The sequence below is a fragment of the Embiotoca jacksoni genome, unplaced genomic scaffold, assembly GCF_022577435.1.
Source record: "Embiotoca jacksoni isolate LCO1_2020_lvr unplaced genomic scaffold, fEmbJac1.0.p SCAF_68, whole genome shotgun sequence".
In the NCBI taxonomy this organism is placed as follows: Eukaryota; Metazoa; Chordata; class Actinopteri; family Embiotocidae; genus Embiotoca; species Embiotoca jacksoni.
Genome location: NW_027185423.1, coordinates 834,771 through 849,770, shown reverse-complemented (window position 1 = coordinate 849,770; position 15,000 = coordinate 834,771). Strand labels below are relative to the sequence as shown.

The 15,000-nt window shown below is 50.7% G+C and overlaps 2 protein-coding genes and 1 long non-coding RNA gene across 3 annotated transcripts in view; 2 read left to right on the top strand and 1 right to left on the bottom strand.

Moving 5' to 3' along the window:
* The window catches only part of LOC138214123 (CXXC-type zinc finger protein 5-like), a 14,833-nt gene extending 11,518 nt beyond the window's left edge, over positions 1–3,315 (top strand). Inside the window, exon 5 of the mRNA XM_069175492.1 lies at positions 2,476–3,315. The gene's annotated coding sequence lies outside the window, so the exon portion shown is untranslated. The remainder of the gene's footprint in view (positions 1–2,475) is intronic.
* Positions 3,316–4,742: 1,427 nt separating this feature from the next.
* On the top strand, positions 4,743–7,166 carry LOC138214188 (uncharacterized). Its single transcript, XR_011179609.1, has 2 exons — positions 4,743–6,466; positions 6,562–7,166. It is a non-coding gene; the product is annotated as an uncharacterized lncRNA (long non-coding RNA).
* Positions 7,167–7,319: 153 nt separating this feature from the next.
* Positions 7,320–14,932, bottom strand: LOC138214122 (uncharacterized). The gene is made up of 4 exons (XM_069175491.1): positions 13,076–14,932; positions 11,429–13,032; positions 11,234–11,356; positions 7,320–10,006 (listed from the first exon to the last, which is right to left on the bottom strand). Exons 1-4 carry the CDS (start codon positions 13,868–13,870, stop codon positions 8,026–8,028), a joined length of 4,503 nt encoding a protein of 1,500 aa, XP_069031592.1. The 5' UTR covers positions 13,871–14,932; the 3' UTR covers positions 7,320–8,025.
* Between the last annotated feature and the right edge of the window lie 68 nt (positions 14,933–15,000).

The window sequence follows — 15,000 nt, the reverse complement described above, 5'->3', positions numbered from 1 at the left end:
ATAGAATAGAATAGATAGAATAGAATAGATGGAACAGAATAGAATAGATGGAACATAATAGAATAGATGGAATATAATGTAATAGATGGAATAGAATAGAATATATGGAACAGAATAGAATCGATGGAATAGAATATATGGAACAGAATAGAATCGATGGAATAGATTAGAATAGATGGAACAGAATATAATAGAATAGATGGAATATAATAGATGGAATAGAATAGAATAGAATAGAATAGAATAGAATAGAATAGAATAGATGGAACAGAATAGAATAGATGGAATAGAATAGACTAGAATATATGGAATAGAATAGATGGAACAGAATAGAATAGAATAGATGGAATAGAATAGAATAGATGGAACAGAATAGAATAGATGGAATAGAATAGAATAGATGGAACAGAATAGAATAGATGGAATAGAATAGAATAGATGGAACAGAATATAATAGAATAGATGGAATAGAATAGATGGAATAGAATAGAATAGATGGAACAGAATAGAATAGATGGAATAGAATAGACTAGAATATATGGAATAGAATAGATGGAACAGAATAGAATAGATGGAATAGAATAGATAGAACAGAATAGAATAGATGGAATAGAATAGATAGAATAGAATAGATGGAACAGAATAGAATAGATGGAATAGAATAGACTAGAATAGATGGAATAGAATAGATGGAACAGAATAGATGGAATAGAATAGATGGAATAGAATAGACTAGAATATATGGAATAGAATAGATGGAACAGAATAGAATAGATGGAATAGAATAGATAGAACAGAATAGAATAGATGGAATAGAATAGATGGAATAGAATAGATAGAACAGAATAGAATAGATGGAATAGAATAGATAGAATAGAATAGATGGAACAGAATAGAATAGATGGAATAGAATAGACTAGAATAGATAGAATAGATGGAACATAATAGAATAGATGGAATATAATGTAATAGATGGAATAGAATAGAATATATGGAACAGAATAGAATCGATGGAATAGAATATATGGAACAGAATAGAATCGATGGAATAGATTAGAATAGATGGAACAGAATATAATAGATGGAATAGAATATAATAGAATAGATGGAATATAATAGAATAGATGGAATAGAATAGAATAGATGGAACAGAATATAATAGAATAGATGGAATATAATAGATGGAATAGAATAGAATAGATGGAACAGAATAGAATAGATGGAATAGAATAGACTAGAATATATGGAATAGAATAGATGGAACAGAATAGAATAGATGGAATAGAATAGATAGAACAGAATAGAATAGATGGAATAGAATAGATAGAATAGAATAGATGGAACAGAATAGAATAGATGGAATAGAATAGACTAGAATAGATGGAATAGAATAGATGGAACAGAATAGATGGAATAGAATAGATGGAATAGAATAGACTAGAATATATGGAACAGAATAGAATCGATGGAATAGAATATATGGAACAGAATAGAATCGATGGAATAGATTAGAATAGATGGAACAGAATATAATAGAATAGATGGAATATAATAGATGGAATAGAATAGAATAGAATAGAATAGATGGAACAGAATAGAATAGATGGAATAGAATAGACTAGAATATATGGAATAGAATAGATGGAACATAATAGAATAGATGGAACAGAATAGAATAGATGGAACATAATAGAATAGATGGAACAGAATAGAATAGATGCAGACAGGAAGGCTATCGGTGTTCCTGTTTAGCATCTTGGAGCGCTAAACATTTTCACACTGACTACGAGATACAAAGAAAAAGTTCAGAGTGTTCCTGAACGCAGCACGGTGCTGCACACAGAGCAGCAGGAAGCAGCGACCTCCATCAGGAAGTATTCAGAGTTCTTCACGTTAACGTGACCGCTGGTACCTGAACATCAGTCACGTCACCATGGAAACCTGAAACTGGAGCAGAGAAACAGCAGAACGTGGGTTAAATTTTTCAAGGAACAGTAAATCTGCTTGCAGCTGAGTGTTCCTGAGCCCAAGCAGAAGTGAACGATGATGAAGAGACGACTTCCTGTTGAGGTCGCTGCTTCCTGCTGCTGTTTGTTCACCAGGAACCGTCTGAACGTTCTCTTGACTGGTTTGATCCAGCTAAATAAAACATTCTTCACAATCTAATCTACGAGCGATAGATATCCTGTGGTATCTGTAATGATAGATCCTTGATATAAGGTGAAGGTCTGGGATCAGAATCAGGACGAAACCCGTTCTCACCTGTCAATCACAACTTCTCATTATTTAACACTGATTTCTTCTGACAGCAAAACAACAACCTGAACTTAAAGTTGTCGTGAACAATTCGCTGACTCGGAGAACCTTCGCCGTAAAACTGTCTCCTCCTCCTCTTCCTCCTCCTCCTCTTCCACCTCCTCCTCTTTTTCTACCTCCTCCTCTTCCTCCTCCTCCACCTCCTCCTCCTCCTCCCAGTGAACCACAAACCCCATCATAGCCAACACCAGGAGGATTGCTGAGTGGACCACCGATCCCAGCCGGTGGGTCGAGCCACGCTGCCCTCAGCAGGAAGTGATCCAGGACTGTTGCTAAGGGCGACCACTTCACCACAGCAGGACTACAACTACCACGTCACTTCTGTCTACCTCCTCCTCCTCCTCCTCCACAGGACCTCGATGGACTTCTACCGGACTGCGTTGGTTCGCCCTGCTCCTCCTCTCTGTGCTGTGGATCCTGATGTTCACTCTTCATGTTGTATTCGTCCGGTTTGATTGTGTCTGGACTTCGTGGGACGTTCTCAGGGTGCAGTCACTCTTTCAGTTGGTTTTCATGAAGTAAATCTCACCGTGGTTCATTCAGACATGTTCAGAGCAGAAACCTGCAGATTCGTGAGGTCCGTATCGGAGACCTGTTAGAGAGCTCAGAACCGGTTCCAGCGGTTCCAGCTGGGGGCCGACAGGAAACAGAACCTGCAGCGTGAGAACCTTTGGATCCTCTGAGGTTCTGAGCTGAACCGAACTGAGACATCAGGTCAGAACACTTCAACTACTCGTCCTTTCCAACACGTCTGTGGATCCGACCTGCTCGCTTTCTGAAGTCTTCTTTTGAAATGTTAACTTAATAAATGTTGAGTCATCTTTTACTGACAAATTGATGTCATCGGAATCATCAATTAAAAAAGGTTCCTGTTGAACGGAGCAGCAGGAACCTTCATCAGGAAGTATTGATTTGGGGTTTTTGGAGGAACAGAAAATCTCCGACAGGCTAGTTTACAGCCGAGTGTTCCTGAGCCTATGCGGTGATTTCCACCACAGAATCATGGCTGTTTTTAAAGCAGTGCAGCAGAAGGACCGACGATCACAGACAACATCAGATTTTGGGTCAAACTCTGTAAACGGTCATCAGAGACCCTTGAAATGTTTCAGAAAGTCATGAAGCGACGAGCCGGGCGAGGTGTTCTGATGACATCACGTTTCAAGAGAGGCGGAGCTTCACCGTCCAAGACTGAAGAAGGTGCGTCAGGTCAGGAGACACCAGCTGGGTTTTCTTTGTGTCACCGTGAATCTGTTTGGTACTTCCTGTTGGATTTTGAAATTACTCACCTCTTGTGTCTGTCTTGTTTCACTTCCTGTCCTCTATATGATTGTTGGCCCCGCCCCTGATTAGTTTCATCTGTCCCTCGTTGTCCTTCCCTCCCTGTATTTAGTCTGTGAGCTCTTCTTCTTCCCTCTTTGTTTCAGTTTCCTGTCTGTTGCTGCGTCTGTTGAAACCCAGAGGACACAAACCATCTGAACTGTGGCGCCATGGCAACAGGCTTCTCCAACATGACGACACACCCGCTCACAGAGCGTTGAAAACAGACGAGGAATGTGTTGAAACTAGGAGTCTGTAGTGGAAATCACTGCATGGGCTCAGAAACAATCAGACGTGTTGAAGATTTGACCCCAAATCTGCTGTTTGTCTGCTCCAGTTTCAGGTTTCCATGGTGACATCACTAATGTTCAGGTACCAGAGGTCAGAGGTCACGTTAACGTGAGGAACTCAGTGATGATGTTGAACTCTGAATACTTCCTGATGGAGGTCGTTACTTCCAAAACCACGTCAAATCAAAATTTAATTTTGGTTGTGAGAAATTAATCGACAAATATTAGCTGGAATATTAAAATATCGGTTCAGACATTTATAACCTGGATTCACATTAAATTCAGCAGAGCTTCACCTTTTTTTATTCCAGGTTCGTTGTGTCAAAGTTTCTGTACCGACCGACGTGCTGGAAATATTTATCAGCTTTACTTTAACTTCTATTTATTTTTAATTTGGTCCTGAGGAAAATGTTCTCCTCCGCCTGCTGGTGGGAAGTAAAACCAAACAGCCCCTTCTTCTCAGGTTGGGTGGGGGAGGAGGGGGGGAGGAGGGGTTGTTTCCTGTGTCCTCCTCCTCCTCTGTGAGCTGAATTATAATAAAGCATTTCAAAGATGAGCTGAGAGTGTGACAGACACGGTGAAGGATGTCAGGTGGTTGCATCATACACTGCTGCCTGTAATGATGGAGGGGGGGGGGTCAGGAGGAGAGACAGGGAGACAGTTGGGGGGGGGGACAGAGGACGAGAGATGGGGAGACAGATGGATGGGGGAGACAAGAAAGACAGAAGGGGGGTGAGATGGGGGAGAAGGGTGAGACAGACGGGTGGGGGTGGAGGGGTGAGGGTGGGGGGAGGGGAGGGGGCATGACAATGAACAATATGTTTTCTGTTTGAGTGAAATGTTTCTGCCACAAGATGGAAGCTGTGTGTGTGTGTGTGTGTGTGTTGAGATTTGATTTTAATGCTTTTTGTGTAGTTTTGTATTTCCATGCAAAAATCTTACTGTACTTGAATGTCTTTATTTTATTAAATGTTAATTTTTGTGTGTGTGTGTGTGTGTGTGTGTGTGTGTATGTGTGTGTGTGTGTGTGTGTGTGTGTGTATGTGTGTGTGTGTGTGTGTGTGTGTGTGTGTGTGTCTCTGTGTGTGTGTGTGTGTGTGTGTGTGTGTGTGTGTGTGTCTCTGTGTGTGTGTGTGTGTGTGTGTGTGTGTGTGTATGTGTGTGTGTGTGTGTGTGTGTGTGTGTGTGTGTGTATGTGTGTGTGTGTGTGTGTGTGTGTGTCTCTGTGTGTGTCTCTGTGTGTGTGTGTGTCTCTGTGTGTGTGTGTGTGTGTGTGTGTGTGTGTGTGTGGCCTTGTCATCTCAGTAATGGTGTTGCTATCAGAAAAGAGAGAGAGAGAGACAGAAGAGGCTGGTTGTCCCTGACGACGGTGCAGCGTGTTGCCTGGCAACAGCGCTAACAATGGCCTACCACCAGTGTTCTAGAATGTGGGCGGGGCCTGAGAGACAGCAGCAGAGAGGGGCGGGGCCGTTTCCTCAGCTGTGATGTAAACGGTCTTCAGCCAACAAAGAAACTAAACTAACAGAAGAGGAAACTGAACCTTTTTATTTTCATTTGATTATAAGAATCTTGATATTTAACTAAAATACTTCTAAAACGTTCTTAAGAACTGACGAAAACTAAATGTGACGTTTAGTGAACGTACGTTTGACCGCCGGTCGTCATTTCACTTCGCTGTCTTTTATTTTTCAGTTAAAGGCACCGAGAGGACGATTAGCGCCACCTGCTGTTTAAATTAATAAACCAACTACTCAAATCCACAAAACGTCAGCACGTGGAAACCTTTATTCTTCACATTTTCTATGTCTGTTTGAAGTTTGAACACTTCACAGGTAAAAATGGATCTGATCCAGAAGTGTCTTCAGCTGCAATACCAGCGAGTGCCACTAGAGGTCGGCTCCAAAAAGCCTCCGGCTCCATAGACTCCCATTCAACTTCTCTCATCAAATCCAAAGTGAATAAAATGTGTCCATCAGTTATCTCGGTGTTGTTAGCTAAAGTCACTCCTTCTTATTAGTTTTCTGGAGGTCCATCTGAAAATAATCCCTCATTCATTAGAAAAGAAGATTCAAGAAGACCTGTTTTTGGGGGCGTGTCTGTTTGATTGACAGGCCTGTGGTGCTGTCAGGTTACAGCTATCGGTGGGCGGGACGTAGTATCGTCAGGTTTCCAATCAGATCGGTCAGATCCACCGCTGGCTCCTCCCCCAGCTCGTCCAAATATGGTCACTTCCTGCTCCAAACCGCTCTGAACTAGTAAAGATGGTGACGGACAGAATCTGACTCACTACCGCCCCCTAATGCTGAAGGTGGTATTACAAGTCGGGTTTTAAGTCTCACATAACTCACATTTAAATTGTTTCCATTACAGGAATAGAAATACTGGAACTATTCAATAATTATTAATCGTTTTTATACAAAATTAAAAATAATTTTGTATAAAAACTAAAAGCATTTTGTGGATCATTTTTAACGTCGGTTTCATCTGGTTTTTAGGTTTTGTTCTTGGTATAACTCTGCTGCTGTTTCAGAACATCTGTAATGGTGAGTGACACCAGCTGCTGGTTTAACGTACAAAACTTCATCAGCAGTCTGGTGGAGGTTTTTATTGTTTTGATCCCTGATGATTATTCGTGTAGGTTTCACCGTTTCCCGCCTCGTCTCTCGGCCTGCTCGCCGTCGGGTTCCTGGCGCTGGTCCACCAGTCTGGGTGTTTAACAGACATTTAATCGGACCCCGACAGCCTTAATCAGTGTGGGAGCACCGCCGCTCCCTCGAGGCTCATTATCACGCTCAGTTTTCTCCTTCTGAGGGAAGAGAGCAGCGAGAAGGAGGAGGAGGAGGAGGGAAGAGGAGGAGGAGGGAAGAGGAGGAGGAGGAAGGAAGATGAGGAGGAAGTGATGGTGGAAAAGAGTGAGAAGGGAAGAGGAGAGAGTGAAGAAGAGGAGGAACACACTCCTCTGGCTCCACCTGGTGGTCAGTAAGACGAACTGCATCTTTCGCTTTACACCAACTCGTCTGGAAAACAAGACTTTTGTTTGTTTGGTCAAAGTTTTATTTGAATCCCAGGAAATGTGTTTGAACTTGTAGCTTTATGAGTAATTGAAAACCCACCGTGGGTCTTCCTGTTGTTAAGAGATGAACGTGAACCTGTCACAACGTTTTAAAGACGTGTTGCTGCCATCAAATTTTAAATGAGCAGATATTTTTTATAAAACAGTAAAATGTCTCCGTTTCAAGTTTATATGTCGTCTTTGGTCTTTTTTTCAATTAAATTAGTTTTTCTGTTCGTTACTCGGCGTCCCAAGTTTCTTGTGTTGTAGTTACGTTCCAGCGTCGCTCGTCATCCGGTCAGTTTTGGGTTTTTTTGGAGACCGAAACCAAAACACAAACTCAGTTTTTGACCAAACTTTTATTCAGCATTTATTCTTACAGAACATGTGAACACACATCCACTCGTTTCCATGGCAACCAGGCCTCGTGCCACCCTTTGAAGGAGATTTCCAGTGTGATGTGACTTCCTGTTTATGTTTTTATTATTGTTAGCAGACAGCGGTGAAGAAAAACGTCGATCAAAACCTTTTAATCTCAGTCAGTCGATTCATTTCATTTCATTTATCTTGTATTTGAGGCTCCAGCTTCATTTTTAAATGACATCTGACTGAGTTTTGATGGTTTTAACGAGACCAGAAGAAGCAGGAAGCTTCTCGTGGTTTGTTGTTTAATGTTTGTTTTAACCGGCCGAAGCAGGTCGGTGAAAAACGGATCAATTTCAACAACTTGTTTCTTTGGGTTTTTAACAAAAAAATCTCGTTTCCTCGTCGTCGCTCCTCCTCGTCCCGCTGAGCATTAAAAAATATAAATATTTTCAAATTAAAATACATCCACTTATGATCAAACCACCGATTCATCCAGATTTCTCGGCGTTCCCACCTAAAATCAAAATAACAAAACATGTTGTAAATGATGGTTTGGACTCCCGACCTCAGACGCTCTCTGTGATCTTAAATCAACAAGTTCCTTGATGAACAACTAAAGAAAGAAATACGACGAGATGAACACGTTTCTTTCCTTCAGATTTTCTGTGAAAACGTTGAAACGTCTCATTTCAGACGTGTTTGTGCGTCCTGCGTTGCAGAGCGCGTGTTCGTGTTCCAGATGTTCGACAGTTCGCCGACGGGCGACCGAGCGTCCGAGCGTCCGTCGGCGGACGAGTTGGAGTCCGACTCGGGGGAGGACGCCAGGTGATTGGACGCCAGGTGATTGGACGCCAGGTGATTGGACGCCAGGTGATTGGACGCCAGGTGATTGTGTGTGTGGAGCTTAAAGTCCGTCTGAGAGCGTTTTGAATGAGAGTTAACGGGCGCTGGAGGCTGATGCAGCCGTCGGCCGGGGTCGAAGTGGTTCTGATGTTCTGAGCGGGCTCGGCCGGTCGGGTCGGACCGGGCGCCGCCCTTCCTGCGCGCTGTGTGGAAGTCGACGGAGCGTTCGCTGGGAGACGAGGATAAGGCCGCGTGGTTCGAGTGTCCGTCAGCCGGTGGCGCCGGACCGGTACAGTGCAGATCAACGGGCGGCGGGTGAGCGTGACGGGACGCGACCTCGTGGCTGATCTCGGACAGCGTCCCGCTACCTGCCGCCGCGCTGAAGTGGAGGTCAGCGGGCGAGCAGGAAGTCCTGGAATCAACGGAGGAAACAGGAAGTGATGCGGCAGTAGAGTTGACTCCTGAGAAAACGGCCGCGCCGCTGGATGGATGGAGGTCACCGGGGGCGACCCGACAGGAAGCGGGCCTCGCGGTCTCATCCCGGCACCCCGCGGAGGTCGAGTCCGAGTGAGCCGGCTGCTCTTCGCACCAGCCGGTTCTTTGTGAATAGAAGTCGACGGTCGATGAATCGGCGGCGAGCGGCGGATCACGGCTGGAATGAAACTGTGAGGAATGAAAAGAACTGAAAACAGGACGTGTGAAGTGATCGGCGGCGGACGAAGAACGGGAGTCACCGGGAGGTTTGAGACCGGAGCGCACGGCGGCGGCCCAAGGTCCGAGTTGAGGAGCGGCCGGGACGCTGCCGGAGACCGGACAGCTCGAGAAACGCCTCTTCGGCGTTGAGACGGGCGGGACGGGCGGGTTCTCGGTGGGCGGAGCGACCGAACGGGAGTCGACGGGATGGGGGGCGTCGACGGAGGCGTGATGCGGCGACCGGCGAGGACTCCCGGCATCTTTGTGTTTTAATGGCGGGGGTGTGTTTCTGTTGTACGACCGGACCGGACTGGCCTGTTTCAGGAGGGGGGGGACGTCCCCGGCCTCCTCTCGGACCCGGCACTCCTTCGCTCGCTCCAGAGGCGGCGGCGAGCGGCCGGAGGTTCCTCCTGCCGGCCGGTCAACGGCCCGGTTCTGGTCTTTGTCCTCGGCGGGCCGATCGGCGCCGCCACGTCTCGTCTCAGCCAACCGGCCGTCCCGGTTTCGATGAGCCCGGCTGACCTCGCACGGGTCTCGGTCCCGCCGCCGTCGGGTGTCAGGTGACCAGCTGGCCTCAGAGTTCACAGAGAGGTCGCGGTCGGGGGCAGCGACGCCCTTCAGGTCACCGAGGACGGTCGTCAGCGGTTTGCCGTCAGAGCTCGAAGCCTCCGGCCGTCTTTTGGGAACCGGATCTGTCGTCGCAGCGAGGCGCTCTCCTATTGGCTGACAGCCACCGTCCTCAGCTCCGCCTCCTCCTCCACCGTCAGCGCCGGGTACCTTCGTGTCGGCCGCCGCGATCGGTCCGTCGTCACACGGCAGCGGTGAACCACCTACTTCCACGTTTTCCACGTCCACGTCCCGGTCGCTGTCGTCGCTGTTGTCGACGGCGATCGGACCCCCGGCCTCCGACCCCTCGGATCCCCGATCCAGGAAGTCAATGGGAAGTTCGCCGATTTCGGCCTCCGTAGCCCCGCCCCCCCCGGCCGAGTGCACCGACGGGAGAGGAGGCAGGTCGGAGAAGTCGACGGTCTGCTGGCTGCTGATTGGACTGCTGCTGCTGCTGACGTTGTTCCTGTTGCTGACGTCGTCGCGGCTGCTGTCGCTGTCGAGGGTGATGATGACCGGAGAGCTGCGAGACGGAGACACAACCCGCAAACTCAGGGACAAAAACACACGACCTCATCGCTGTTCAGAGGAAAGAAAGACTGCAGTCAGCTGATCGGACAACGAACGACCGCTGCCGCGGTCGACGAAGGACGAGATCCAACCGGAGGTTTGTTGAAGGTTACGTAACCGCCGTTGCTATGGTAACAAGTTTCCATTCCAAAATCTATCATTTTCATTGCGTTAATTTAATAAGATAATCCGTCCTCGCGTAAACAGCTTCCTGTCATTGTTTCACAATAAAAGGTTTCTGGGTTCCAGCGGACGCAGGAAGTGTTGACTTAGTTTTTAACAGTGTAATCTACTGTAACTTTAACAGGGCAAACGGAAGCAGATAAAAAAACTAAAAACTAAAAACCTCGTTTTCCTAGTTTGAAAGAGGAAACGATGTCGGGACGTCGGGTGGAGAAGACGCTGACGGAGCATCAATGTTTATTGAGATATCGGCAGAAAAATCCATCAGAGAAAAAACTCCAATGGCGTGAGAATCTAACGACCTTCAACGGGACATCTAACGACCTTCAACGGGACTTCCAACGACCTTCAACGGGACTTCCAACGACCTTCAACGGGACATCTAACGACCTTCAACGGGACATCTAACGACCTTCAACGGGACTTCCAACGACCTTCAACGGGACTTCCAACGACCTTCAACGGGACATCTAACGACCTTCAACGGGACATCTAACGACCTTCAACGGGACTTCCAACGACCTTCAACGGGACATCTAACGACCTTCAACGGGACATCTAACGACCTTCAACGGGACTTCCAACGACCTTCAACGGGACATCCAACGACCTTCAACGGGACATCTAACGACCTTCAACGGGACATCCAACGACCTTCAACGGGACATCTAACGACCTTCAACGGGACATCTAACGACCTTCAACGGGACATCTAACGACCTTCAACGGGACATCTAACGGCTCAGGGTTCCACTTCCTGTTCGCACCGCGAGGAAGTCGGCAGGGAAACGGAGCGTGAAGCGGCGAACGTCCACGACGTCATCGTACCGTTGGCGTGAAACACTGTTGCATCATCAAATAGCGTCGTACGCGTCGACCGTTCGTTCTCTGACATCGACGTTTGTAACAATGAAAGGAACCACGTGATTAATAATCAACATTAAAACGCAGAAAATAAAACCCCGTCCGATCGATGAGGTGAAACAGGAAGTCGTACCTGCTGCGCTGCGTCCTCCGGTGACCTTTCCTGCGGCGTTTGTGAGCCGGAGGTCGCGGCGCCTCGGAGGCGGTTCCCTCGTAGATGATCTCCACGCTCGGACTGCGCTCGTCTCTCGACTTCCTGCTGACGCAAAACACACATCAGACACGACGCCACGTCCGTCCAGATTCAGGACGGGAACGGGAAGCTCACCTGTCCCTCCTCGGCCTCTCCTTCCTCCTCCGTCCGTCTCGGCCCCGCCTCCTCCTCTCTCTCCTCCCGCCGCTCGGCCTCCAGGTCGGGTCCTTCACGTCTCCGTCCAGGTGGCGGCTTTTGTACTTCCTCTTCCCGCCGGGCTTCTCTCCGTGGTGGGCGTCGCCGGGGGAGAGCGATGGCGTCGGCGGGGTCTGCGGCGGCGGGGAGAAGCGGAGGGGTGAGGAGGAGGAGGAGGGGGGGGAGGTGAGGGGGGACGCCCGGCGCTCCCAGCTGGAGGCCGACTCGGCGCTGGAGTGGAACGGCGAGGGCGAGCGGCGCATCATGGCGGGATAGATGGAGCGGTTGGGGTTGTACAAGGTGCCGCTCTTCCTCGGCCCCTCGCCGCTCCTCTCCCGCCCTCTCCTCCTCCTCTTCCTCCTCCTCCTCTCCCTCGCCGCCTCGTTGCCGGACTGCTTCCCGTCTCCGCCGCCTCTCTCCCTCCGCCGCTCCTCCTCTCCGGGCGTGGCCGGGCTGAGCGTGAACACCGAGTTCCTGCTTCGCCCCGAGCCGCCCGACCACGAACGCTCCGCCTCGCCGTCCTGGTTCGGCTCGCCGCCCGGCTCCTCTCTGTAGGCCGCCGACGTGGAGGGGGGGATTGCGGGTAGGACGGAGGACGGGGGACGGGGGGAGGGAAGCGTCTCGGCCAGCGTGTCCTCTCTCTTCGGCTCCTCCTCCTCCTCCTCGGTGTCGGAGGAGAGCTGCACCAGCTCCGGAGTCCGCTCCGCGATCGGCTTCTTGTAGCCGACGATCAGACACTCCTCCCCCTCCTCCCGCCTCGCTGCTCCCTCCTCATTGGCTGCCTCGTGGGGGGCGGGGCTGAACGCCAGCGGGGCGAGCGAACAGGACGGTTCTGCGGAGGAGTAAGACGGGCCGGGCGTCTCGTCGTCCCAGGCAGACAGGCTGAGACAACTTCCTGTTTGGATGACGTCGTCGTGAGCGCCCCCCGCCGGCCCCTCCTCCGCCCCTCCTCCCGCCCCCCTCTCCTCCTCCTCCCCCTCCGAGATGGCGATGACGGAGCTGCTCTCAGAGGAGCTGCTGATCCAGTCCAGCTCCAGAGCGGCCGGCGGTTCGTACGCCGCCCGCTGGTCGTAGTTGTCCAGGCTGAGCGGCGAGCGGGCGAAGCTGACCAGCTCGTGCAGGAAGTGCTCGGTGCGGGCCAATAGGAACGGGCGCAGCTCTTCTTCTATGGTGGGCGTGTCCTCCAGGCCGTGGCGGGCGAGTCGCGCCATGATGATGCGCTGCACGATGTCGACGAGCGACGCGTGCGCACCGTAGAGGACCGTGAGCTCTCGCCGCAGCCAGGGGCGGAGTCTGTTCAGGTAGGCGGGGCTCCGACGGAAGCTCTCCGCCGTGATGTCATGTTGCCCCTGGTTACCGTTTACCCCGGCGACCCCGCGGACCCGCACGCCGCAGCGGTAGAGGGCGCGGCGGAACGCCACCGTCTCCCGCTCGCGCAGCCGCCGCACCGTTCCTCCGTCCCGCTGCAGCCGCTGCCTCGCCGCCAAGCGGGTCATCAGTCGCCGTGACGCCCGGTCGTTGGGGGCAACCGGGGCCGCCGCCCCCCCCGAGGCCCGTCAGACCCTCAAATATCACCCCCCGCTCCACCGGGTCGGCCCCCCCGCCCGTCCTCCGCTCCTCCTCGCTGTCCTCCGCGACGACGGGCGAGACGCCGGTCGGGTGAGGAGGAGGAGGAGGAGAGTCCAGGTACCACTCCCACACCCCCGCCCGTTCCTCCTCCCTCCCGCCCCCGCCTCCTCTCCCCCTCCTCTCCCTCCTCCGCCTCCTCGCCGTCGTCTCGCCTCCGTCCGCCACTCTGTGCCTCCTCAGCATCAGCCTCATCTGGTGGTTGCTCCTCGCCGCCGACGCCATGGCCGCCACCATGGCGACGGTGGCGGCCACGCTGCTGTTGGCGGGCGGCGGCCTCAGCGTGTACTCCTTGAAGTCGTCCTCGGCGCGGACGGAGTGAAGGATGGAGGCGAACGGCTGCTTGCACAGCGGACACTCCGCCTTGTTGTGCGACCACTCCTGGATGCAGGGGAAGCAGAAGCGGTGCAGGCAGCGGTCCAGGTACGCCAGGTTGTTGAAGCGGTCCAGGCAGATCGGGCACTTGGAGTCGGGCGACGCCTCCCCGGCCGCCATCACCGCCCGGGCGGACGCCGAGGCGGAGGAGGTGGGAGGAGACGAGGAGGCGGCGGCGGCCGAGGTTTTGCGGGTGTTCTTCCTCCTGCCGCCGCCGCCCTCTCGTCTCCGCTCCTCTTCCTCCTCCGGCGGTCCGCCTCCCTCTGCGGCGCCGGTGGCCGTGGTCGCGTTGTCACGGCGACGCACGCGCAGTTTCATCCGCGTGGGCGCCATCACCTGGACACACGGAGAAACAGCAGGTTCAGGTGCATCATGACTCATCACGGCTGTTTATAGTCAAACTCTGAACCTGTTTCCCACTTCAGGACTTCAGGTTCCTGCTGAACGTGATCGGGTTCTAAAAAGAACAATTCACTCAATGAGCAGCAGCTGGAAAACTTAAAATGTTGTGGAAACACTGAACAGAAGCGCTGCTGAAAGTATGACGTCATAGTGTCCTTTCAAAATAAAACGGACTTCATTACCAAAAATACCAGTTGATTTCTAATCAAAACAAACTGCTGCTAGCTAACAGCACCAACAGGAAGTGCCGGGGTTTGTGGGTAATGTGGTCTTCTGACGGAACATGTTTGTTTTTAGTGTTGAAAGAATCTGATTCAAATAAAATGTCGTATTTTCTTTGCTCGATTTAGTTTTTCTTATTTCTCGTCATTTTACCAGAAAAAAAAAAATCAGATTTCTGAGAAAATCCGCCTCAAATTTAAACATTTTTGATGCAACAAACACAAACAAACAACAACAACAACGCGTCGTCCCGGTGGGAGTGGCTAATGACGTCACAGAGGGAGCCGGTCACGTGGCTCGTCGGAGCGACAGAAGCTGTTTTTACTGTATTTTACACTTCGGGTTTAAAAGCTGCGTTTAGTTTCTCGGTTTGTTTTCACTTTTCCGGGTCGAAATTGAAACTGAACCGAGACGTGACTTCCACCGGATGATGTCGGAGCTCCGGAGCCGTTTATCGGGATTTAACGGCTTCAAACGCGGACGTTGATCAAACGGGACTCCGCTCGATGATTGTTAGCATGCTAACCCGGTTAGCTCTGCGGACCTGAGCCTCCGTGAGCGGCATCCGCCGGCGGCGAGGTTACCGGTGTACCGGGCTCCGCCGCTCCGCCGCTCCGCTGCGTTTAGAACCGAGCTTCCGGTAAAAATAAAGACATTAGTGTCGGTGCTGCCGTCCGAACCGCAGCGACCCGCAGCTGGAGTGAGACAGAAGAAGCCGCGTTGGCTGACGGGAAATAGATCGACAAAAAGCGCGATGGCCCACTCGGACCGTAACTCAGGAAACTGTCCGCTTCGTCCTCCACCGGGGGTTTACGTCTTTTTCTTCATGGACTCAATTTGTAATCATGAAATCAGCTGATTTCAGACGTCCTGAATCTGAGATCATT